Source organism: Orycteropus afer, unplaced genomic scaffold, assembly GCF_000298275.1.
Source record: "Orycteropus afer afer isolate SDZICR_OR568_19922 unplaced genomic scaffold, OryAfe1.0 scaffold00290, whole genome shotgun sequence".
Taxonomy (NCBI): domain Eukaryota; kingdom Metazoa; phylum Chordata; class Mammalia; order Tubulidentata; family Orycteropodidae; genus Orycteropus; species Orycteropus afer.
Window position 1 is genome coordinate 2658014 of NW_006921877.1, and position 27118 is coordinate 2685131.

Genomic DNA, 27118 nt, shown 5'->3' on the forward strand with positions numbered 1-27118 from the left:
GGCCAGGCATTTGCTGCCTGTGATAGGGTCACACAATGATAGTATTTGGTTTGCCCAGCATAGTTTTGTAGAGTATCTTGGGTGGGATCTATAATCACTCCAGTTTACTACAATTAATGTGAATAAAATATATGAAAATATGTGTGTGTGAATACTTAGAATACTGCCTTGCATATAGTAAATTCTATGTAATTGTTTACCTTAATCAACATTCATCACTGTAGCTTTATACTTAGCTTCTTTATACCTAAATATATGTTAGTCCTTTACCTGCCTGACTTTTGAAGGCATTTGAGTTCCCTGTTAAACCTTTTAACCTCCCCTGTCTGAAGGTGTCTCCCTCCCAGATGATGACCCAGAAGCGGGCCAGGGAAGCAAATTTTGCCTAGTGGCCATTGGCAGACTGCAGGCAAGTATGATGAATATTTCTTTTCAGTTAGAGGAAATCTCACCAAGAACTTGTTCATGTTTATTTTCTTTTACCTTCTCTCCTTCTGACTACAAATGAAAAATTCCATGAAATTCCAAATTTTAAAGGAATATGGTATTCAAAGTTGACATTACTTCTCTTGGCTTTAGCAAAGCTGAAGAGTATGCATGAGAAAGGAAGCTCTTCCCCTCTCCCCCTTCCTTATTTTTTAGCTTTGCAGTGCTGATTTTTCCATTTCCAATTAATTTCACTTTGCCTCTGTATAAGGAAAGAACTTTCTTTGATTTTATCATTACATAATTAATAATAACAAAAAAAAAAAAAACTCACTGCTGTCAAGTCGATTCAATTCATAGACTCATATCAACTCCTCCTCGGGTTTTCGAGGTGGTATCTCTATTGAAGTAGATCGTCCAATCTTCCTTCCGAGGAGTGGCCGGTGGGTTTGAACCACCAGCCTTCTGGTTAGCAGTCAGATACCTTAGGCACTATGCCATCAGAGTTCCCAATTAATAATAGAGATGTGCAATTTTTTTTTATTCTTCTCATAAAAATAGATAAGCTTCTTGGTAATAATTTTCCAATCTGAACAATGAACATAGCCTAGCTGGATAAAAGTAAGTGGGGTATTGGGTTGAGTTGTTTTTTTCTTTCTTTATTGACTGGGTAAAGAGTACATGTGTGAGTGGAGCTAGATCTCATGTCCTGTATGATTCTAATTGTCATTTTTTTTTTTCCTTTCTGAATGAGATGTGAAAGTTCAGAAATTCCTAAAAGTGGGAGCGTCATGTCTGCAAAGGCCATGAGATGGGAAATACGTCTGTAAAGAAAACAGTAATTTATCTCATTGTCATCCTTTCACTCTCAGGTAACCAGTTCTCCCAATTGTACAGACATGAGTAACGTTTGTCAACCAACAGAGTTTATCTCCCGACACAACATTGAAGGAATCTTCACTTTTGTGGATCACCGCTGTGTGGCTACTGTTGGCTACCAGCCACAGGTGAGGAGCTGAAGCTATTATACCACTTATACTTAGACCTTTGTTTTCCCTTGGCCATGTTGAGATTATCTAGTCATGTAATTCCAGAGATAGCCAAAGCATATCAGCCCCAGTTCGAAAAAAGAGATAATCTGATTCTGTTGGTAGCTAGATTTGTTCTTAGCTTCCTACCAAGGCTAGAATTCCATCTAGAGAAATATGACTTATGAAATGAAATAGGAGGAGTAGATACGAATATGTATGTGTTTTGTGTTTTTTATATTAATACAGATAATGATGCTGAAGTGCTCATTTGAATTAGTTATAATGGTATGGCCACCTTTAGATAAATCATATAATCATCCAGATCTGGTAACCCACAAAATATGCAAAATTAGCACCAATTACTGTAATTTTATTTAGATTTCTCATTTAATAGGCCAGATAACTATACCTGAACTGAGGTGCAAAAACGGCAAGGAGGCCACATGTTCTGACCTTCTCTAATCCCACAAGAGGAAGACAGGATTACCAGCAGTAACCCAAGGCCTATTCCTGCCAGACCAGACATGCTGCCTCCCTCCAGCCCTTTCACCAACCATTCCTCCCAAAGCACCCACCACCTCTCTCCTGGGTTTGATAATTTGCTGCAGTGGCCACACAGAACTCATGGATTACGGGATTTATTAGGGAAGCACCAGGCTACAACTCAAGTTCAGGAAGAGCGCTCAGTCTCTCTCCTAGCCCACCGTCCCTCAGCCAACAGTCTCTCACAGTCTCTTTCCCAGCAATGCTGGTCCCTCGGTGTCTCACTCAGCGATGCGTGTCTCTTGCGTGTCTTTCCCAGCAGCACGTGTCTCTTTCAGGGTCGCGTGTCTCTTTCGGCAGCACATCTTCCTCCACCAGCAATCAGAGAGAGTTCTGCCTCCAGGAGGCCTCCTTTTGAGCCCTGCAGGGTGGTCAAACTAGCCAATCACAGCATCAGAACTCTAAGCACGTGAGAGAGAGTGGGAACCTCCCAGAACATTGTATTGTGCCACGCCCAACAGAAATAACCCAGGTGGATAGCTCCTCAGTTGCTCATAGAAAATCCCACCTTGGAGTTTACAAAGACTTATGGGTAGAAAAGCCACACTAAGTAATTTACTACACTGCATGAGGTATAAGTAATTATATAAATTTTTAGCCAGGGATTACTTCTCATGATGGCTGTGTGAAGAGATCTTGAAAAAGAACAGAGTTGGAGGATTTATACTATCAGATTCAACACTGATTATAAAGCTGTTGTTATCAAGACACTATGGTGTCACTGTAAGGATAGATCTGTTAATCAATGGAACAGAATAAAGTCTGTGCTCACATTTATGACTAATTTTCCACAGAGGTGTCAAGACAGTTCAGTGGGAAATTCTTTCCAATCAGTGGTGTTGGAATGATTGCATATCCACTTGGGATAAAAACTAATTTAGACCCTTACCTCCTATCATATACAAAAATCAATCTGAAGACTTCAATGTAAGAGCAAAAACTGTAAACCTTCTAGGAGTAAATTTTTGTGACCTTGAGTTAGGCAGAGATTTCTTATATGACACTAAAAGCATAATTCACAAAAGAAAAAGTTGATAAATTGGACTTCATTAAAACTAAAATTGTTTTTGTGTAATAATGTTACACAATTTGAGTTTTGTGTTCTTCACAGCCATGGTCTGAGCCCACATGCCCAACGACTCACTCCTTTGAAGTGTTTGGCTGTGACTAAGAAGTTACCATAATTTTGCCCCCTGTTAGCTCTATTATATATATGAATATTACAGCACATGCAAATACATATGTAGAACTATCTCTGCCAGACTTATATATGGTATGGGTGTATTTCCTTTTCAATAATTTTTTTTTTTAAAGGACATCATTAAGTAAATAAAAAGGCCAAAAACTGGGAGAAAATATTTGTAAATCATGTATTTGTAAAAGAATTTATATTCAGAATATATAATTAATTCTTGCCATTCATTAAGACAAGCAACCAATAAAAAAAGGTACAGGGTTTGAATAGAAATTTCACCAAAGATGAAGTATGAATGGCCAGTAGCATAAGAAAAGATATTTGACATCACTAGTCATTAGAAAAATGCAAATTAAAACCACAAAGAGATAGCAGTATATACCCACTACAGTGGCTTTAGTTATAAAAGACTGACAGTACCAAGTCTTGGTGAAAATGTGGAAAAATTGGAACCCTTATATGTTGCTGACAAATGTATTAAATGGGACAGCCACCTTCGAAAAACATTTCAGCAGTGTCTTAAAAGTTATACGTATACTTACCCTCGGACCTAGTATTTCCACTCCTGTCTACCCAGGAAAAATCACACAAAGATTTGTACACAGATATGTATAGCAGTATTCTTCTAGAGATAATTTAAATATCCTTCAAATAGTGAATGGATATACAAACTATAGAATACAGATGAACAATAAAAAGGAACAAACTATTTATATGTGTAGTGACATAGATGAGCCTCAAAAATATACTAAGTGAAAAAAGACAGAAAATACTACATATTATATAATTCAATTTATGTGAAATTTCTAGAAAACTCAAAACTAAAGAGATGACGGATCAGTGCCTGGAGGGGTGGGGGTGGGGTGGTAGCACGGACCAACTGCAGGCAGGCCCAAAGGAACTTTTGGGGGCAATGGATATATTCTACAACTGGAGTGTAGTAATGGTTGCACAATTGTCAGTATTACTAGAAATCATCAAATTGTACAAGAATGGGTGAATTTTATATATAAATTACATGAAAGTTGAAAGAAATAGTTAAAATAAATGTATAATATTCTGAATATGTCTATAGAGACCCACTGCTTAGCAGATTTCATCTTGTTTGTTTCTCTCTCTTTTTTTCTTCCACACTTATTTATAATCTTAGGATAAAGGCCAAAAAATAAAAACTCAGAACCACAAACCCATTGCCATCATGAGTTTCCAAGGCTGTAAATCTTTGTGAAAGCAGATTGTCTCCTCATTTTCCTGCGGAGCAGCTGGTGGGTTTGAACAGTGTACCTTCTGGTTAGCAGCTAAATGCCTTACCCACTGCACCACCAGAGCTCCTAGGATAAAGGCAGGGGAGTAAAACCCAAGTCCCCAGCTTGGTATGTTGGGAAAGTTAGATTGTCCATAAAAATGTACTATCTTACTTTTCTTCCTCCCTTTCTAGGAACTCTTAGGAAAGAATATTGTGGAATTCTGTCATCCTGAAGACCAACAGCTTCTAAGAGACAGCTTCCAACAGGTAACTTTTTTTCCCTGGTTTGGATCAAAATAAATATTTTACTCTATTTATTACACTCATTCCACAAATATTTATTGACTACTGATTAATTAAACACTGTGATAGGCATGGCAGTTTTATATTCTTTTGTACTTAACCTGTGTGTTTAAGAAACAAAAAAGGACTAATACTTTGAAAGTATGGCTAATGTCCAAGTTATTTCTGTTTGGCTTTGGTATCATCTGAGGAGCCCTGGTGGTGCAGTGATTAAGTGCTTGGCTGCTAACCTGTTTAAACCCACCAGCTGTTCCTTGGGAGAAAGATGTGGCAATCTACTTTCCTAAAGATTAGCCTTGGAAATCTTCTGGAACAGTCCTACTCTGTCCTGGAGAGTTGCTGTGATTTGGAATTGACTCCATGGCAGTGGGGTTTAGAAGCTACTCACTATCTTGTATCTAGTTAAGTGTATCCAAGATGTTATCTTTAAGGTTTTTTTGCTAGGCTTTAGCTGAGCTGGGAATAGTAGTAGAAACATTTACTTCAGGGAGCTCTTTTATAGATGGGTAAGAGTTGACTCTTCATTGTTATTTTCAGGCCCTATTTCCTGAGTAGCTGCTGGTCAATTTAGTTTCAAGATAGATTTGGCTTTAGTAGTAGTAGCTCTTGGTTTATATTACATAAGTAATTATCCTCATTAAGCCTCATAGTGTCCTTACTGATACTGTGAGTATAATAATGGTACTTAATTTAGAGGGTTGTTGGGAAGATTAAATAAAATAATGCATATAAAGTATTAACCCAGTGCTTGACACATAGTGATTAAAGTAAATGCTAGTTGCTAATATTACTGTTTTTTATTGTTAAGGAGGGCAATTCAAAAGATTATTTTCTAGTCCATGAGACTAGAATCTTTCTTTTTTTAAAAAAAAAAAAAAGACTAAAATGAACTTAAGTTTTATTTATGGAAATCTCCATGTGTGTTGTAAGAACAGAATTCTCATGTTTGTAGGGAAAAGGTAGGATTAAAGAGCCATATTTAAGCTATATTGAATGTCATTAAACATACAAATTTCTAGTATACATTTGTGAGTTCAGCATATAAAGGACTTTCTAAGGACAGTGGGGAAACAGTCTTCTTTCTCCTGGAAATAAAAATTACTCTTGTTTGGCTCTGCTAGAGTGGTCAGATAGTTTGGGACTCTGGAAAGAAACCTGCTAAGTGTACCTCTTATTTAGTCACTTAATTTTCATTCCTCATGTTGTGTTTGTTAGTAACATTGAAAGAATACTTCAAGGGCAATGACATAAGAGTCTTAGAGTTGTAGAAATGGGAATTTTTTTTTTTTTTTAATTTTCTAAAGAAATTTTCCTGTGCATTTCACTGATGGCATGAACAATTTTTCAGGTGGTGAAGTTAAAAGGCCAGGTGCTGTCTGTCATGTTCCGGTTCCGATCTAAGAACCGAGAATGGCTCTGGATGAGAACCAGCTCCTTTACTTTCCAGAACCCTTACTCAGATGAAATTGAGTACATCATATGTACCAACACCAGTGTGAAGTATGTACTATGAAGGCCTTTTCTAGTGTTGGGATTTCTCATGGGCCAAGTCTGCTTAGCCTTATCAAGCTATCTCCTTCTCTTCTACCTTTCCAGTATTTAACCATTAGGTTCAAGTTCCTCATCTTCCAATTCTTATAGGATTTGGGTAGTTGATCCAGGCAGAATAAGATTTTAGACAACAGTTCTTCAGAGACTGCGTTCTGAGGTGTCAAGGGCTTATATTTCAGTGTTATATATAAGTACTTTTTAGAAAAGATTTGATTTTATATGCCATTTTTTATTGCTTCTAATCTGGCAGAATTTTCCTCTGGAGCAGGGCTCTGCCCAGTCTTTCTGTAAAGGGCCAGACAGTAAATATTTTAGACTTTGTGGGTCATATGGTCTCTACTGAAACTGTTCAACTCTACTGTTGTAGCACAAAAGTACGAATGTAGTCATAGACAAATTGTAATGAATATACATGGTTGTGCTCCAGTAAGCCTTTATTTTATATATATAGATGCAGTTGCAGTGGGCCACATTTGGCCTATGGGCCATAATTTGTAGATCTCAGATACAATGTATAGATACATAGTACTCTTTCATTGGTTTCTGTTCTTCTTTTCCTGGAATCTTTTCTGTTTGAGCTTTCTTTCTCAGCTTAGTTGTGTTTTTTTTAAACTATTATGATTTAATTCGTATAACATACAACTGACTCATTTAAAGTGTACAGTTCAGTGTAATCATTACCACAATCTAATTTCAGAACATTTTTATCTCCTTTTAGAAAAAATCCTATACTTATTAACAGTCAATCTCCATTCTCCTCCTTAGCCCTGTGCAACCACTATCTGTTCTGTCTCTATTAATTTTCCTATTTTAGACATTTCATATAAAGGGATCATACAGCAGATAGTCTTTTTGTGACTAGCCATTTTCAGTTAACATTTTAAGAGTTGTTCTTGTTACAGCATGTGTCAGTATTTCATTTCTTTTTATTGCTGAATAATACTCCAATGTATGTATATACCATATTTCATTTATCCAGTCATTAGTTGATGAACTTTTGTGTTTTTTCCATTTTTTGGCTTCTGTGCATAATGCTGCTATGATTCATGTACTAGTTATTGTGTGGATATATGCTAACTCTATGTTTAAACTTTTGAGGAGTGGCCACACTGTTTTGCAAAGTGGCTGCATCTTTTTACATCTCCACTAGCAATGAATGAGAGTTTCAGTTTCTCTGCATACCTGTCAGCACTTGCTATTGTCTGTCCTTTTGATTCTAGCCATCATATTGGATGTAAATTGTCAGCTTATTTCTTTCCTATTTAATTTACTTCTATAGAATTGGCCTTGGAACCAAGATCTACTTACAAATAATTAGCAAGTATGAATAATATCTGGTGGTAAAATTGAGTATCCTCCAATTCAATTTTTAGGGCATATAAAGTTTAATTCTCTGTTTATTAAAAACGTAAAAGAGTGGATCAAGTTATAACATTTTATTAACTTAGGACTCAGTTGTATGGTCATGATCATTGCAGTTTTGGTTGTCTTTTTGTTTTTGCATCTTTATATTACATAGCATTGTTTTGTGTTTCCATTTTGTTTAAATTTTGAAATTTTAAAGAACTTAAGTTTCTGAAAATACAGCTTTCCCCAATTTTATGTATCTTTCCCACAATTAATTTTAAATAAATATTCTTTATAGAAAATTTGAAAAGTATAGAGCAAAGGAAAAATTCTCACTATCCAGAGGTAGGCTTTGTTATTGTTTCAATGTACTTTTAGTGTTTTTCTTATGAAAGTGATCAAAATTTGATTAATTGGAATATATATTTATTCAATCTACTATATTCTTAAAGGGAATAAATTAAGAAAGAAGATTGAAATATCACTATTTTTTAGTATATTCCTCTAAGGTGTGTGTTTTCTGGCTAAGGCTTAAGATATGTATGTTTCATAAATGTGGCATCTCCATCAACCAACACTTCATTCTCAACACTTCTTTACAGACATATTGTCTGATAGTAAGGATTTTCATTTGCAAGTTGGAAACTATTTAAGGACCCATAACTTACTGATAAGGATGAGTCCTGTATTATGGAAACTGAAGATGTTCTTCCAGAAGGATAAAGCTTAAAGTGTCTAGATTATTTCTCTAAACTCCCAAGGATATAAATAGCAACAGCAAGAGCAGCATTAATTAATAGCTTCTGTGTGTGATTGCCTTTATAAAATGGGGATGCAGGTCTTTCCCTATTTTGACTAAGCTTCTAATGGTTAGTTGCCTTCTGTAGATTTACATCAGAGCTATCTCAAACTTGTTGAAACCATTATTTGTCTTTAACTAAAGCATCAAAACAATAGCATACTATGCGTTTAAGGTGTAAAAGCTCTTCTGTAGAACCCTTTTCTTTAGCCACATAGAAGCATTTACCATATTGAAGACTTAATCTCCTTAAAATAAAGAGGTGAAAATCCTTAGGCTGTAGGCCCTTTCAAACAGCAGAGTTAGCAATATTTACTTCAGAATCCACTTAGACTTTGCAATTTGAGGAGTGGAAGTGACTCTGTCCCTGACATAGTGGGCTTTATGAGAGAAAGGGCAGATAGTGGAGATAAAAGTGAAAGAATTTCCAAATGACCTTTTTCCCCTGCCTTTCTCCAGGTGGTGCTGCAGCAGGTACCATTGGCATTAGGAGTAAGGAGGCCTTAGTTAGCTATCTTTCTCTCTTCTCAAGTTTTCATACTATTTCATTGATTGCTAGAGATAATTTAATCTTAAAAGTCAATATTAGATATTAAACTTAAAAGTCATTAATGTTAGAATAGAAGATGCTCCAAAGAAAAAGAATAGAGGATGCTTCTATTAAAATGTAAGCTTTGCTCAATCAAATATTAAGGATGGGATCCCGGTACTTATGCTTTCACTCAGGTTTGGGCAGACCTCTGATAAGCCAAGGAATTCTGACAGAATTCCTAGGAGTGTACCTCCCCTCATACCTGCCCAAGTCTTGAATTAGCTAATTTTGAATGTATCAAATGGATTGATATACTCCTGCAATCAATTAAGGAAATGGAAAACTGGGGTAAGAATTAATTGCATTTTAAGGATAAGAAAACTGAGTCTCAGATAGATTAGATAATTTGCCCTACGCCACACTAGTAGGAAGGATGTCATGAAACCAGGACTCAATCCCAAGAAATCTACATTTTGAGGCTTTATCATAATAGCCAGTTGAGCTTTGGAATGTGGAACATAACATAAATGGGAGAAACTTATCAGTCCTGGTTTTTTTTACCTCATGGCTTTTGAGAAGACTGGAAAGTGAGAGGAGAAAAATACCAGTTATGTCAGTATGTATCTTTTGAGCCCAAAAGGTACCTTTGTTTAGCTATTTGATAATTTGTTACAGTATATAGGTAGTCCCCGGCTATAAGGAACTGACTTAATGGACAAAACTCCTTCTGCCTTTTAATGGCAGGGCTTCAAACTGGTTCTGTTGTGGCCTGTGAAGCAAAACAGGAACAGACCTGAAGTTTTTACAATTTGGGTGATTCATCCTAGTAACCAGAATGGGAAAAATTGAGGGTTGAAGCCCTGTAATGGGAGACTCACAGGAGACATAATGAGCCCATTTAGGAGCCTGATGTGTGAGACTGGGTTATTGGTAGGACTGTGGAGAGGCATACATAGTCCAAGTGGTGCAGTTGGCTGCCATCTTTGAATGAGGCACTGGGGGGCTGCTGCTGTCTTTGAATCTTTGCTTTAATGTTATGTAAATTTGCCTTCATTTTGAAATGATTGAGCCAACCATTCCTTGCAACACCTTCACTTGCTGCACAAGCAGCTTTTTAATCATTGAAAAATCTTTGAGCCTTTTCTTGCACTAAATTAAGGCTAAATAAGAACCATATGCAAGCATGTGTGTGGCGTCATATGAGGCAGAGGCATGCTATTTGTGAGTCTGCACAGCAGTGGGGTATAGAGCCAGGTCTCTGCGGTGCAGGCAGTTACGCCAAACAATAAGGACAGTTTTGATGGCAATGACTTTGATGCTGTGGAGGAGGATGAAGGGCTAGATGACTTGGAGAAAGCTGGGGAGAGGGAGGGCCAGGAGAACGTCATCTTCCCCTCTGAGGAGCAACTGCAGGCCAACCAGAAGCGGATCACTGCACCATATATGACTTAAATACACGTGAGCCCAAGTGCTGGGTACCCAAGCCCTCCCAGATCGTGATGTGTGCTCCATTCCCCCTGCCTCATGATGGTGGAACTGGAGCGGGGACAGATCCCTTGCTCATTGCCATGAAAGACCTCAAGGTCTGAAAGTTCCCCTTCATCATTCACTTATCTGCCAGATGCGAGCTATGAAGACTGAGGGGTGGATGAGCTCATCACCACTAACTAAGCCAGAGTCATCTTCCTGCCCCTGCCCCTGCCCCTGCCCCATCATTAGTTTCTACTCTCCCATTCTTTTATGTGTGTAAATAATAAAGTATTCAGTCTCTCAGCACTTCCAAGAAAAAAGAACCATGTGCATCTGTTCTGACTGACCTACAAATTCTTAAAGAAATGTTAGGAGCAGATCTCATTCATAACCCAGGAACTGCCTATACATAACAGCTTCTGTCTTCAGTTAGCTTACAGTTTAGCATGGGAAATCTAAAAAAATATTCATAAAAAATATTTCATAACCAATGAGCTCTGGTGGCATAGTTCCTAAGGCATTTAACTGCTAACCAGAAGGCTGGCAGTTCAAACCCACCAGCCACTCCTTGGAAGGAAGGTTGGGCAATCTACTTCCATAGAGATACTGCCTCAAAAGCCCAAGGGGGGGTCACTATGAGTCAGACTGACTCGATGGCAGTGAGTTTGGTTTTTTTTAGCTCTCGTGCCATAAATGGTTTAAGCACTCAGCTGCTATCTGAAAGGTTAGCAATTGGAACCTACCTAGTTCTGAGGAAAAAAGACCTGGCTATCTGTTTCCATAAAGATTATAGCCAAGAAAACCATATGGGGCATTTCTGCTCTGTCACATGGGTCACTATGACTTGAAAACAACAACAAAAAATACTTCATTACCAAAGGGAATAGCAAAAGTAGTCAGATTGAACCACATTAATCAGGTTATACCTTTCATTATTGTATACTCACAGCTCAAAAAGTCACATGGAATAAATACCTAAAATTATATTTATAAAATAAACAGTTACTGCTGTCAGTGGCTTAAAATCTCCTGGAAAAGCTTTCTATAATTAATTACTGTATTCTGATAGGTGCTCTGGGCCTCTTTGTGTCCTCAGTTAACCTGTATTTGCAAAGTTACATAAACTGTTGATCAATTTATCTCCCAGAGTTTTTCTGTTCCAGTTCCTCTTTCTATATCTTTCTGTCCCCCATCTCCTCTTTAGTGTATGTGTGCATATGCATACACACACACACACACACCAACTATGTATTAAATACCTAGAACCAGCTAGGACCCAAACAAAATGAACCCTTGGGCCATAAGACATAGTTTCTATTTGTACCATTCTATCCAGAGTATGAATTATTTGCTGGAACTGAAGTCATAGGTTAACTTTAAAGAGGGGTTTATTAGTGATTGCCTTACCTACAGATGAATCTATAGAGCTTTATGTGCAAACAGAGTCAGATTCTTTGTGGTGGTGGTGTTCTGTCTGTTCTCTCTTTTCCTAGGAACTCTAGCCAGGAACCACGGCCCACACTTACCACCACGATCCAGAGGCCACAGCTAGGTCCCACAGCTAATTTACCCCTGGAGATGGGCTCAGGGCAGCTGACACCCAGGTGAGAAATAGTGGAAGAATCATTTATTGGGCAGTCACTGATGCAGGGAATGGCCATCTACAGTCCCATTTTTGTTTGGTTGGTTTTTTAAAGTTTTCCCAGATTCTTTTATAAAGTCATCTTTCTGCACATTTCTCTCCTTACTGGCTTTTAACATATAGGCAGCAACAACAGCAAACAGAATTGGAAGTTGTCCCAGGAAGAGATGGATTGGCGAGCTACAATCATCCCCAGGTGTGTTTGTTTTCTTCCCTGAAGAGGACGGTGAGCATTTCCTTAAAAAATATCTCCCAGTGCTCATTAAGAATAAATGAATCAGTGAATTTTAGGGTTTTGGATTGTTCTGTTAAGTTCTTCATGGTTATTATTACCATTGCTTTCTACAGGTCTCTGTTCAGCCTGTGACAGCCACAGGGCCAGAACACAGCAAGCCCCTTGAGAAGTCAGATGGTCTGTTTGCCCAGGATAGAGATCCAAGATTTTCAGAAATCTACTCCAGCATCAATGCGGGTATGTTGTCTTCCTCAATTCCCTTTTAAATTCTCATTTAGATTGCTTATTGATGGACCTGCTGCCTACCAGCCAGTAATTTTCCAACATATTTCCACTTAATCATAATACCTCATAAATAAATATATAGGAACTTACTGAAACTAATAACTTCAGCCCCTTGACTAGCCCTCCCCCCTACTCCTTTTGGTCCACAGATCAGAATAAAGGCATCTCCTCCAGCACTGTCCCTGCCACCCAACAGCTATTCTCCCAGGGCACCACATTCCCTCCTACCCCCCGGCCGGCAGAGAATTTCAGGTGAGCCCCATTTGTGTGTGCTGCTTTACAAGGCCCTAAGGTGTTTGGTTGCTAAATCCAACTTGAATTCTTCCTTAACTTTCTCTGAGTATTTCAGATAAAGCAGTGGAGCTTGCAGTGCCTAGGGTGAGGCAAGCTGCTTTTCTTCCTCTTCTTTCTTTGCACCTGTCCTATTGCCATGTTCTAGGTTCCAACACTGTATGTCCTGGTCAGTGTGTAACTGTCAGTCTTTCTCATTTTTTCAAAATTCAGTATCAAACTTTTCTTAACTCCAGGGAGGTCAAGGCTATCTAGGGCTAGATCTAGATTGTCCTTTGATTACTAGCTTCTGTAATAAATTCAGTATTTTAATCCTCTTACTTCACTATTTGTTCACTCTTAGGAATAGTGGTCTGGCCCCTATCTCTCAGCCTTCAGCTTCTGCAGGGCAAATGTTGGCCCAGATTTCCCGTCACTCCAATCCCACCCAGGGAGCAGCCCCATCTTGGACCCCTAGCACCCGCCCAGGCTTCTCTGCCCAGGTAAAGCTTCTTATTTGGCTGTCCCTGTATATTTTTTGTTTGGTTGGTTTTTATTTTTCCATAAGCACAAACATTATTGTTAATCTTTGACATTTTCCTTCTAACCTTCCCTTCCCTCCTCGCTAGTGCTCATCTTTATTAGAGCAGATTGATAATTTAAAACCATAGATAATCCAAAAATGTCATGACAATTCATGTTTTTCACGTACCCACTTTAGATCAGAATTGCTGAAACAGAACATTCTGAACAGGTTTGATTTTCAAGTCTTTACTTCTTAGAGTAAATTCTAAGAACTTTTTACTTTATTAATAGATACAGTAACAAAGACAAATTCTAATTTATATACAATAATTTCTGTTTACCTCAAAATTGAAAAATTCTTATATATGATATATAATAGATTAAGCCTAAAGCAAATAATCTTTCATATATTAATATATATTTATATTGTACAAGTAATACTTAAATTTAAAAAAAAAAAAAGCCAAATACAAGCTCTGGAGTTGTTATATACAGTATGAAATCAGTTATGTAAAAAATACATTGTTGTTGTTATGTGCCATCGAGTCAAACCCGACTCATAGCGACCCCTCCTTGGGTTTCCAAGGCAGTATCACTACGGAAGTAGGATTGCCCAACCTTCCTTCCAAGGAGTGGCTGGTGGGTTTGAACCGCCAGCTGTCTGGTTAGCAGGCAAGTGTCTTAGCCACTATGCTACCAAATATTCCTTACTATTATGAAAAAAAAGTTTAATAAAAAAGATATCAATAGGAATGAATTAATGCAGTATAGACTAAATGATAAAATTTTGCAATTTTTTTCTCTACCTATAATACCTATTATTAACATCTCTAGTTTTTATATAACTTTATAAAGTGCTTTCATTTAAATCATTTAATTAATTAAATGTCTGATTACATTTAATCATAACTCAATGTATGGTTTTATTAATCCCATAGTTTTGACTTTTGGACTTTATCACAGCTGCCTAACAGATAGTGTCAGGCAGATAGGGAGTTAATTGAAAGAGACAGTAGGAAAAATGAGTGAGTGATGAGCTTGGTTCAGAGAACACACTGATTGACAGAGGGTTGACGCAGTAGGAATGGTATGTGCAATAATGTTAATGCTCCATTTGTTGTTCCTTACTCCCTTCTCTCCTTTAGCAGGTGACTTCCCAGGCTACCGCCAAGACTCGTTCTCCCCATTTTGCTGTGGGAAACTTTCAAACTCCATCCTCCTTCAGCCCCATGTCACTCCCTGGTGCTCCTACTACATCACCTGGTGCTGCTACCTACCCTAGTCTCACGAACCATGGATCCAGCTTTGGTGAGTTTGGATCAATCAGTAGGAGAGTAACAGGAAAATCACATCACTAAAGAAAATTACTTTGGTAGTTAAAATTGTCTGTGTCTTGGGTGAACTATTTGTGAGGAAATACAAATGCATTCTTTAGAAGGTAGCAGTCTGTTTGGAATTTTAAACCCCTCCACATGAAAAACACGTTAGCACATATATCCAAAAGCATGTAAATTGTTATAAATTTCGTAAGATGCAGACTGAATATAAATGAGCATTGGGCTCTTTGGAAAGGCTACCTAGAGAGGATAGGTTAATTTGTGACTGGATTTTGAAATAGAAGAGGTATTAATTAGCATAGATAAAGACAGAAGCTATTCTAGGTAAAATTAATGGCTTGCATGTAGTTGTCTGCTAGTTTCATATCTTCAATTCAATTAGTAGGTTGAAGGTATTTATTCTTCCTTGCTGTATTTCTAGCTCCTGAGACTGGACAGACTGCGGGACAATTCCAGACACGGACAGCAGAGGGTGTGGGTGTCTGGCCACAGTGGCAGGGCCAGCAGCCTCATCATCGTTCAAGTTCTAGTGAGCAGCATGTTCAACAACCGTCAGCACAGCAGCCCGGCCAGCCCGAGGTCTTCCAGGTGAGAGGAAGAAAAGAACTTCAAAAATCAGAAACTGGACAGAAAGGGCCAGGAAGGAGAGACAGAGAAGGAGGCATGTGTGGTTTGAAGTGTTTGGTTGGGAATGTGTGAGAGAAAACAGGAGAGACATGAAGAGATACATTATGTGAAAGAAGCCAAAACAGGTGTTGGTGGAAAACAAATAGGATAAGAGGTACTCCTTATGTGTCTGCAGGAGATAATATGAATGTGACCAGCAGATTTCTTTCTTCCTTTCAAAAATTGAAAACTGAAAAATAAGGAACATGACCAAATACAGGAGGAAGACAGAGAAGGAACTAGGAAAAAGGCTGTGATCTAAGGAATTAGGAAGCTGCTAGGAGTAAGAGAGCTCAGGACAACAGAGACTCTGGGGTCAGGAATAGTGGTGCAGGAGAGTGTTGGGAGGGAGTTCAATAAATGTAAGAGATCAAGGTTTGTGACCCCTAACTTACTCTTTTTTTTTCCTCATCAGGAGATGCTGTCCATGCTGGGAGACCAGAGCAACAGCTTCAATAATGAAGAATTTCCTGATTTAACTATGTTTCCCTCCTTTTCAGAATAGAACTATTGGGGTGAGGACGGGGGGGGGGGAAGAAATCACCATTTGTTTTATAAAGCAAATCTTTCTGTAAACAGAATAAAAGTTCCTTTCTCTTCCCTTCCCTCACCCCTAATATGTACCCCTTTTCCCTTCTGCCCTTTTCCCTAACCCTCCTGCCTCTGTGAGATAACATTTCTAGATGCAGTGGAATGAATTCCCAAGGCTTTTGGGACCCTTTGAAAATATGAGGCTAGGTGAGGTTAAGAATGCTTTTCCTTATGTCTCTTGACCAGAATTTTATGCAGAGATGATTTGTGCTAGGGTCAAGGGGCTGATTAGAGGAAACCTGATACCCACTATTTGCCTTGGATACTATGGCATATTTTTGGAAAGAAATTCTGAATAGGGTGGAGAAGAGGAGAAATGTCCTCATATTTGAGGACAGTGAAACATGGTAGGTATATATGGATTTAGGAACTGAGCATAGGCTCGCCCTTCTGCTTGTGAGCAATTCCTCTGGAAAGAAATTTGTGAGTGAGGGAGGGAGAGAAAGAGTTGTGTGTGTGTGTGTGTGTGTGTGTGAGAGAGAGAGAGAAAGAGAGAGAAAGAGAGAGTGTGTGTGTGTTACTTCTTTTTCTCCCTTTTAGGGAGTTATGCAAAATTTGTCCCAGAGTTTATCTTTGTCTTTCTGTGTGTTTTTAAATAGTCCTAAGGTATTGAATCTTCCTGATATTTCCACTTAGTATTGCAGCCAAAAAGGATTTAAATAAATGTCTTTGCTGCACTAACATCCATGCCCAGATAATATGCAACTGTGAGCAAATACATGAAGACTTCTGTTGATCTGGTTGGTCTCACCAAACATTTAGTGATAAGGCTGGGTCATTCCTGCTTTTGGTGCTCTCACCTTATATGGAAGATCTACAAACATTACGGAAATGGGCTGGCAAGATAAACACTTTCAGAAACCCCAGACTTGGCCATGAAGACAATGCTGCATTTTCTGTGAGAATCACATATGATGTGTGTTCTGTATAAGTTATTTCTGCACGGAAACTCAACTTCTTGGATTAATAATCTGAGAGAAAATCTCACTGTTGGGGTATAAACCAAATACCAAGCCCTCTTGCAGAGTAGCTTCTTTCATCCCATCCTCAGTCTGGCAAGAAATAGAGGTCTCTCCTAAACCTGTAGTTCTTTCCTCTTTGTTCTCTCTCCAGTCTTAAGATTGGATGTTGCTTTAGATTCAAGTATAATAATTCCATGTGATAGATGGGGCCGGGACTCCCATCCCAACAGGGTCACTTAGTATTTAACTATAGCCATATAAATGTGGATACAGGTTACTGCTTTCACTTTTTACCTTCCTCAGGTAACAATCATGTGTAATGCCTTCCCCCCCGCCCCCATTGGTTCAGGCCAGTATCTTAAGTGCAAGTCTGAATTAAAAAGGAGAAGACATAATAAATGTAGCCATAGGGAACTGAGGAGCATAGATGGCCTTGGAAAGACTAAGGGAATGTCATTTACTGAGTTCCCCTCCCTTTTGTCTCCAGTCTGGTGCCAGGTAGTGGAGTCAAAAAGGGGACAGTTTATTTTTTTATTCTATGTGCACACATACAGTATACATATATATTTATACCACAATTTAAGAAACCAAAAAGTTGAGTTTCCAATGGAATCCTTGTTTTTTTTTAATAATCAACTGTTTTTAAATGTGATCAAAACTATAATATTGTACAGTTATTATAGGGCTTTGGGGGAAGGGGAGGGGACGGAGAAGATGCTCTGGGGGTATTGTTTCTGCTTTTCCTTCAGGGTTTTATTTTTGATTGTTTTGTTTGTTTCTTGTTGGCCATTTCTGTACTGCTGGCATCTGTGCTGAGCCTTACAGTGGCAAAAAATGACATGTAGCAAAGATTTTAAAACAAAATATTTTTTCCTTTTGTAAAATTTCTTGTGTTGTCTGATCTTGATTGCGGCTTATCATTCTTTTCTGGTTCTTAAACAACAGACACTCACATCTAGACAAAATCCATAGCTTGAGCTCCAAACATACAAAAATAAAGTACAGTATGACTCTGCGATTTCAGGAATCAGAAATCACAGGACTCTGATCACGCAGCACGCCTCCCCCTTAGTCGTCCACTTGATCATGAGACATCTGAGTAAAATCAGAAGGAACATCTGACCAAAAGAGGGCTGCAGGAGAATTGCCCAAGTCCCTAGAGAGAGAGTGAGTTGGGGCTTGAGACTCACAGGCTGACAAGTTCTGGAATAATGACTAGAAAGTCAGTTGTAGTTCAGAAATAGGAGAATAGTAACCTTGCAAGGTGGAGAGACACATGGCCAGAGGCAACGGCATGTGTGTCTCCCCCAGCCTCACAGGCTGAGGGTGCTCTCGCCTTGTATGGAAGAGCATATACTATATACTATAAAAATATGTTTAAGATTTGCTAATGAACCACAGTCTTAGAGGACAGTTTTTAAGGCTGTAGGATATGTGATTTCAGAAGACCTTATGCAGGCAGGTATTCATAAAATCCTGACCCTTTGTGAAGAAAGGAAGTGGAACAAGGCTGTGATAAATTCCTAACGATAAACCTCAACTTCCTTCAGGCTAGGTGCATGCGCGCAGTCTCTAAGATGGAGTCTGTGTGTTCCAAAATGGATGCCTCGACTACTGCTGCTGCAGAGGTGTATTCTGCTGTTTGCTCTTGGCTTATGCTTGGTCTTGCTTTGGATTGGCCATCTTGGTTCATCAGGCGGTAAAGGAAGGAAGGGATGCACAGCCTCCAAAACTGGTTAACACTGACCCACGGGTGGTGGGCTAGAGGACATCTCAACAATGACCTGCTATCAGGAAATGCCATCTAAGCAGTAAATTTTTGCGTTCTTTTGCAACTCCCTCCCTTAGTCTCATGATCTAAGGAATGTGGTTGCAGGGGCAGGATTCTTATGTGATTATGGCTACAAGTGGTAGAGCAAGGCAATGTTTAAATTGAAGAAGATTAATAAGGAGCTCAGGTTAGGAAGGTAGAAGAAACATCTCCTAGAAATTGTAATCTCTTTACTATTAGGGCACATCTAGATGCCTTCCCCTGGGATGTCCTCCTCTTCTGGATTAAAAGGAGTTAAGAATGGGGAAATTTCAGCTCTTTTAAATCTGGATCTGGTTTCCTCTAGGCCTGTGGTTCATTAGCAAATCTTAAACATCATAGGCATAAGGCTGTATTCCTGAGAGACTGTGCAGCTGAGCTAGAAAGGAAATCTAGATCCTTTATATGTTATCCTTTCTATTCCCAGGACCCTCTTTGTCCTCTGCCACATCTGTTTCTGGAAGAAAGTGGGATTTGGGGTGTGGCTTGGGGACTGAGCTAGACTCTTATGATCTGTCACATGCTTGGATGTTGGAGGAAGCATGTGGAGAAGCTCATGTGACTGGACCCAGATCAGATATTTGAATATTTGAGACATAATGTTCATTAGCATACTGCCATCTGAGAGTTTTAACTACGAAGAGTCACATGTGAGTCCATCGATGCTGATGGTATCAATTAAGTGCTGCACTAAAAAGATCGGTACAGTTTTTGTTTACTTTTAGAACTGATTTCATCCAGACTTTCTAACAGCATATCCTTTCTCTGCAAAACTATCAGGCTATTTCTCTAACCAGAAGCAATGACAACTTTTAGCCAACAATCATAAAATACAAATAATTTGGGAGCCTGTGGCTTCCCTTATTCCTTTCCAGGCTTTTGTATTTATTCCTTCATCCTTGAGATGTGGATTAGACCTAATATTGAAAACGGAGGTTTCAAAGTTAGGAATGTGGGTAATAAAAGGGAATTGTATTAAAGAGAAGGATCCGGGAGATGAGCACTGTGTCATTCCATTTACCTACCAAGGAGAAGGTTAGCTCCAACTTGAGTAAGGTGTATTGAGGTCTGGTGGGCAGCTAAGTAAATGAAACTAAAGACCTAGCAGATCCCCACCCATATGCAAATCCACTTCTTCCCTCTTTGCTAACCCCTCTTAGCAATTCTATCCCCGCCTTCCTGTCCATTCCAAATTTTCCAGCCAGACGGGGCTGGAACTGACTTCCGCAATCCTGATGGAATAAATCTAGCGCCCCTAGCCATCCGCCCACATTATCCACACTTCCTGCCGAAACCAGCCCAGAGAACAGCTCCCCATCAACAGGTAATATTTTCAACTTCCCAAATCTTTAAGCTTCCCACTGCTGCTAGTTCTCCATTTTAGGAGTATTAAGGATGTGGGGATAAAAATGGACTTAATGCTCTGGGTAAAAACAAATGCCCTTCCTGGGTCATTTCTTGGCTAAATAAAATCTGCCTGGAAATCTTTAGTATTCCTTCTGTGATTTATGTGTGCATGTGCACGGTTGTTAGTACAAGTAAAAGATATAAGAACAACTTCAGCCATTCCTCAAATGATCTTCATATATAGTTTTCTGCTTTGGCCAAAAGGGATCAAAAGGGTTAACTCACTAGTGGGGAGGGAGGGAGTGCAGGGTGGTGGCTCAGTGCTTCCTACTCTTTGTGATATCTCAGAGCCTGTAACACTGCAGCTATAAAATGCCCTGCTAGTCAGGAGTCAGTTTGCAAAGATTATACAAAAGCAGACCAAATATTCAAAAATTATTCAAGCCATAAGACATGCTACAGATTGTAAATTGTTCTTAAAATGGAGGATACGTAATTAAGAAAGCCAGTGCAAGATAGAGTGAAGCAAGAATAAACTGAAAATTTTGCTGTTAATTTAGTGATCATAAAATAATGCTTTTCAATCTCATTATTATTATTATTATTATTATTTTTGACAAAGTTGGGTTCTGAGGCTTTTTGTCCTGTGAGGCAAGAAGTTTTGTGTTGGAAAAGAAAGGCCAACCTCCCTGCCCACAGCAGCTGGCTGAGATTAAGGCAGCTTCCTGCCTAAAGAGAAGGGGGAAGAGAAAAGAGGAAGAAATAAAATAAGGAGAGTGAGGACACAATGAATAGAGAGAACAGTAAATGCTGTCAACTTTTCCCTTGACCTCTCCTGACAACATCTGGAGAAGTAGCTTAACAGATTCAGAATTTAGGGACAGAAGAGAACAGTAAATGCCTTGAAGAAATGGCCAGGAAGCAAAACTTTGCTGCAAATCTCTTGTGTGTATTCTCCAACTATACTCCCACCCTGCCCTCACCCTGTTCAAATCCTCCAAGCCTACTGGGGACGTTGGAGGAGACAGACAAGTGCCAAGCCCATTCTGATCGCCCAGTTTCTGCCCCGTTTCTTTTTCTTTTTTTGTGCAGCACTAGTTGTTATTCCAGTAACAGCAGATAGAGGCCCTACAGGAAGCATTTGGAGGCCACAGAGAACCTGGGTCTTGGCTCTTCAAACTGTTCAGGAAGCAGCAGCTGCAGAGGGGGCCCAGTGCGGCCAAGGCTGCCTGACACCAGTGTCTTCCGTCTTCCCCTTTCCATCATGTACGTACACTGTTGTTTTAGGAGGCTCCCAAGGGCCACCCTGATAGCTGTATCTGTACTGTGGGTATCCTTGGTATAGAGATATCCCTGAGGATATCCCTCCATGGGCCCTGGAAGGTAGACCTCAGACCCCATTGGTGGTTGTGGCTAAGGTAGGTATGGGGCTGACAGACTAGGCCCGGAAAAGGTGGAGAGTTCCCTTGGTTCATCAGGGAATGCAAACTACTTATCCTCTCCATGAACAGGCTGGACACTGGTTTGGTCAGGACTGGATGGTACAAGGCCACACGGACCTTTGCCCCAGTTCTGGTGGTCTTGGAAGTGTGTGTTGGTTGACCTCAAACCAAAACCAAACTCACTGCCATCAAGTTGATTCCAACTCAGAGTGACCCCCGTTAGGTTTTCAAGGTGGTAAATCTTTATGGAAGTAGATTGCCCCATCTTTCTTCTGCAGAGCACCCACTGGGTTTGAACCACCAGTCTTCTATTTAGTACTCAAGTGCTTCAGGCACTGCACCACCAGAACTCCTTGTTGGTTGACCTATGTCAAACTACATTAAAATACTTGGAACCACATATGCTAGTACTCTATCCAAACCCAAGTCCCTCCTATCTATATTTGTTTTATCATATGAAAATCATCCTCGATTCGGTCTACTTTCCTCATTAAGTCTAGTTTTTCCCTTCCTCAGTATTGGGTGGAAGGGGTTCTTCAGGTTCATGAACTGCCTAAGATTATTTTTCTTAGGAAAGGGAAACTTTCATTGATTTCTCCAGAGTCTGTGTCTCCCAAAAGTTTCACGTCACCTGATTGGGAATATGGCTCCAGCCATTTCCTCATTCTAAGACAAACTGTGAACCCCTCCCCCTCATTGTCCCCTTCCCCCAGGATGTGGGGGCTCAAGGTTCTACTGCTGCCCATGGTAAGCTTTGCTATGTACCCTGAGGAGATACTGGACACCCAATGGGAGCTATGGAAGAAGACCTACGGGAAGCAGTACAATAGCAAGGTGCCCAGGGACTTGGAGGGGAGCATTGTGGGAGGGCTGGACCTGAGACTTCTCTAGTCCTTTACTAGCTTCCAGGTTCCTTTCTTCAATCTAAATACTTTAAGCACTCCAACCAAGCAAGCCTATCCCTGTTCAACTCTTAACATACAGTTTTCATTTCTGTACCTTAACACCAAGCCCTATCCTTCCTCTGCTTTATGTAGTTACTCTTCTCCATTTCTCTATTGAAAGGCCTTCTCAGATTAATACTGTTAATCTGTAAGCAATTTTTGTGCATGTCTCCCCCAGAGCTTTTCATTTTATTATTGTATTTGTTTACATATTTCTTCTTTTTTAGCTCTTTTTAAAAAATATTATGATTTTGGAGAAAATTTACATAGCAAATTAGGTTCTCATTTAACTATTTTCTATATATGTTACTAAATAACTGGTTACACTTTTTACAGTGTGTCAGCATTCTCATTATTTCCATTCTGGTTGCTCTGTTTCCATTAATTTTGCTTCCTTATCCCCCTTATCTTCTCATCTTTGGTGTAGGGTAAATGTTAGGTCTCATTTAGATGATTATTTAGAGGAGCTCAGTTCTCACAGGGGATATTATTTATTCTATGAGCTGCTCTGTCTTTTGGCTGATTGGTACCACTGAGACTGGTTTGATTTCCAAGTTTGAAGGGTCTCCCAGGGCAATAGTCTCAGGGGTTCCTGTGGTCTCTATCAGTCCAGTAAGTCTGGCCTTTTATAAGAATTTGAGTTTTGTTCTACATTTTCTTCCCCCTTCTATCCGGGACCGTCTATTGTGTCCCTGATTCAATCGGTTGATAGTGGCAGCTGGGCACCCTCTAGTTCTTCTGGTCTCAAGGTAAGTGAGGCTGGGGTTCATGTAGACTATCAGTCCCATAGACTAGTTTCTTCTTTGAGTCTTTGATTTCCTTCTTTCTCTTGCTCCAGATGCATAGAGACCAATAACTGTTTCTTAGATGATCACTCACAGGGTTTTAAGACCCCAGATGCTACTCAATAAGCTAGGATGTTGAACATTACCTTTATATATGAATGCATATTTCTTTTTGTATGCTCTTAATAATTCCATAGTGAGTTCTTCAACTTGATTGTAGATTCTCTGTTAATGTGAGTTTCATCTATTCCCCTAAAATCCCTGCAGTATTACATACGAGACACAGCCTATGCCAGTACTGACTATGCTTTTGTTTAGGTGAATGAAATCTCTCGGCGTTTAATTTGGGAAAAAAACTTGAAGTATATTTCCATCCATAACCTTGAGGCCTCTCTTGGTGTCCACACATACGAACTGGCCATGAATCACTTGGGGGACATGGTGAGTTGAACGTCAGCTCCTGGCTCACCTGCCCTGCTTGAGTTAGTTTCCTACTTATTCCTGACCTCTTTCTTTTTTGTCTTAGACAAGTGAAGAAGTGGTTCAGAAGATGACAGGACTGAAAGTACCCCTTTCTGATTCCCACAATAATAACACCCTCTATATCCCAGACTGGGAGAGCAAAGCCCCAGACTCCATTGACTATCGAAAGAAGGGATACGTTACTCCAGTCAAAAACCAGGTACCTTCCATTCTTCTGGATGTGGATAGTGATCTGGCATGGCTTCTTACTTGTTCTACTTCTTGGTTTTTAAATTAAGAAGGTACTGGGAATTAAGGTCATTCTTTCCATGCTGAGACAATATAGACTAATTTGTTATCATCTATTTTGGGACATTTAGGTTGTTTCCGGTTTTTCATTATTACAGATAATGTTACAGTAAGTATCTTTGTGCATATATTTTTTGTGCACATGTACAATATGTATGCAAAATGAATCCTAAAATTGGAGTTGGTAGGTTATGAAGAATGCCTTCCAAAAAATGCTTTACACTCTTAACTCTCTTAAGGTCCCTGGGTGGCACAAATGGTCTAAAATCAGCTAGTAGCCCAAAAGTTGGCTGTTCTAATCCCCCCAGTGACACAGAAGATTCAGGCCTGGGGAGCGGCTTCTGCAAAGATTACAGCCAACCCTACTCTGAAACCTACTGAGTCTCCCCAGATGAATACATAAACAAATGAATGCTTCAACAATCTTAGACTCTTACCAGCATAAGAATGACATTTTCCTAGAACCTTAACAATGGATTTTATCAACAAGGTGAATATTTAATATTTATTCAACAAACACTTTCCCGCCCCCAGAACCTACTAGTTACAATGTTACTAATACATAAGCTGTGTCCTCAAGAAGTCTTAATATTAATCTTAAAAAATTTAAAGACCAGGAAAGAAAAATCTACAGTCTAGCTGAACAAACACTAACAATAATAGCTACCACTTTTTTAAAAATGTATAGTGTAACAGATGACGATAATAGCTGGTGTAGAGCCTAAGGCATTTGACTGCTAACCAGAAGGCTGGTGGTTCAAACCCACCAGCCACTCCTCAGAAGGAAGGTTGGCCAATCTACTTCCATAGAGATATTGCCCTGGAAACCCAAGGAGAGGTCGCTATGAGTTTGAACTGACTCGATGGCAGTGGGTTTGGTTTTTTTTTGGTTACATGAATTAAATCTTTTAATCCTCATAACAATCCTGTTAAGTGTATTATAGGATACTTATTATTATTTAATGCATTTTATTGAAATATAATTTATGTACAGTGAAATACACAAAACTAAAGTGACATGGGTCAATGCTTTTTTTTTTTTTTTTTTTTTGCAGTATTCCCTCCCCTCCCCTCCCACCCCTGGCAACCAACAAAGAAAGTTTACCTCCATATATAAACCTTTCCTTGACCCTCCACAACAACGAACTAATACTATATTTAATACTATATTTGTCTTTCTGTGATTGACTTATTGACTTATTCTGTGATTGACAAGTTCATCCATATTATATGGTGTTTTGCAGACTCTCCATTATTCTTTAGTAGTGCATAGCATTCCATTATGTGTGTGTACCATAGTTTGGTCATGTACTCTTCGTAGGTTGTTTCCATCTTTTTGCCATTGTAAATAGTGCTGCGATGAACATGGGTGTGCATATATCTGTTCCTGTCCTGGCTCTCACCTCTCTAGTATATATACCTACTAATGGGATTGCTGGGTCAAATGGTATCTCCAATTTCAGCTTTCTAAGGAATCGCTATATTGCTTTCCATAGTGGTTGTATCACTTCACAATCCACCAGCAGTGTACGAGAGTCCCAGTCTCTCCACATCCCCACCAGTATTTGTTATTTTCTGTCTCGTTGAACTTTGCCATCAGTGCTGGGGTGAGATAGTATATCTCATTGTTGCACCTCTCTGATAGCCAGTGATTGTGAGCATCTCTTCATGTATTAGGGGCCACCTGCATATCCTCCTTGGTGAAGTGTCTATTCATGTCTTCTGCTCATTTTTCAATTGGATTGTTAATTCCTTTGGTGTTGAGGCACTAGAGTTTTCTATAATTATTAGAGAAAGTCCCTTGCCAGATATGTAATTATCGGCGTATATGAATTTGTTGCTGTCATTTTTGTTATGTGCTTTTTTGTGATGTCGATTTCTTTGTTCCATATAATTTTCTATGCTGAGTTTGTTTTGTTTATGAATCGTGTTATCACTTCCTTTGTTACTATTGTTTTAGTATTTGCTACATATTTGTGCTGGTCCTCTTTTTTATTTTGATATGAAGGTTTATCATTTTTCTTTGAGGTTATCCTGTGATTTATAGTTTTCTTCCCAAGTTTAGAACAGTCCGTTCTATCTTGTAGTTGTCTTGACTTACCTACCATCTGGAAATTCTATAATGACACAGTTTTCTCCCTCTTTTTGGTTTGTAGTTGTCCTCATTTGTCAATTGATGTCTCTGGTTCCCAGTTTGCAATATTGTAGACTTATTTACTTTGGATACTTCCATAGTTGGATTGGTTTCTGGGTTATATCATCATATGTGTTAATGGTCAGTTGTTGTTGGCTGTTGTTGCTTCTCTGTCCAAATGGCTCCCTTTAGCATCTCTTGTTAGGTTGGTATGGTTTTAACAAATTCCCTTCATTTCTGCTTATCTGGAAATGCCCTAATTTCACCATCATATTTGAGGGACAATTTTGCTGGGTACATAATTCTTGGTTGCAAATTTTTCTCTTTCAGGGTTTTATATATACTGTCCCATTGTCTTCTCGCCTGCATGGTTTCTGCCAAGAAATCCGAGCTTAATCTTATTGGTTGCCCCTTGTAGGTAACTTTTCATTTTTCCTGTGCTGCTCTCATGATTCTTTGTCTTTGGTTTTGGTGAGTTTGATGATGATATGTGTGGGTGATTTTCTTTTGGGGTCTATCCTGTTTGTTGGACTTCCTGAATGGATATATTTTCATCTTTCATCATATCAGGGAAGTTCTCTTCCAACAAGTCTTGGACAATTTTCTCAGTGGTTTTAGTTTTCTCTTCCTGTTCTGGAATTCCAGTGGCTCGTAGGTTATTCCTTTTGATGGTATCCCACATGAACCTTAGGCTTTCTTCATTTTGTTTTGATCTTTTTCCTGATTGATCCCTTTCCAAAGAAGTGTTGAGGTATTTGTCTTCAATCTCATTAATTCTGTCTTCCATTGCATCAATTCGACTTCTTTGCTCTTTCAATGTGTTATTTATTTCTGACAATTTAGTATTAATCTTCTGGATTTCTATCTGTAGATTTAGAATCATTTCTAATTTTTCATTTATTTTGTCATTTTGTTCTTGTATTTTCTTC

At 39.1% G+C, this 27118-nt stretch overlaps 2 protein-coding genes across 2 annotated transcripts in view; both read left to right on the top strand.

Annotated features, from left to right (window-relative positions):
• The window catches only part of ARNT (aryl hydrocarbon receptor nuclear translocator), a 56789-nt gene extending 40881 nt beyond the window's left edge, over positions 1 to 15908 (top strand). The window contains exons 10-21 of the mRNA XM_007950924.1: positions 333 to 409; positions 1299 to 1433; positions 4634 to 4708; positions 6093 to 6244; positions 11937 to 12047; positions 12209 to 12281; positions 12434 to 12557; positions 12755 to 12857; positions 13240 to 13378; positions 14546 to 14708; positions 15159 to 15325; positions 15819 to 15908. Of these exons, the coding sequence (XP_007949115.1) occupies positions 333 to 409; positions 1299 to 1433; positions 4634 to 4708; positions 6093 to 6244; positions 11937 to 12047; positions 12209 to 12281; positions 12434 to 12557; positions 12755 to 12857; positions 13240 to 13378; positions 14546 to 14708; positions 15159 to 15325; positions 15819 to 15908 (1409 nt within the window). The remainder of the gene's footprint in view (positions 1 to 332; positions 410 to 1298; positions 1434 to 4633; positions 4709 to 6092; positions 6245 to 11936; positions 12048 to 12208; positions 12282 to 12433; positions 12558 to 12754; positions 12858 to 13239; positions 13379 to 14545; positions 14709 to 15158; positions 15326 to 15818) is intronic.
• Positions 15909 to 22269: 6361 nt separating this feature from the next.
• Positions 22270 to 27118, top strand: part of CTSK (cathepsin K) — a 12811-nt gene continuing 7962 nt past the window's right edge. The window contains exons 1-3 of the mRNA XM_007950930.2: positions 22270 to 22389; positions 23603 to 23725; positions 23811 to 23966. Coding sequence (XP_007949121.1) covers positions 22270 to 22389; positions 23603 to 23725; positions 23811 to 23966 — 399 coding nt within the window. The remainder of the gene's footprint in view (positions 22390 to 23602; positions 23726 to 23810; positions 23967 to 27118) is intronic.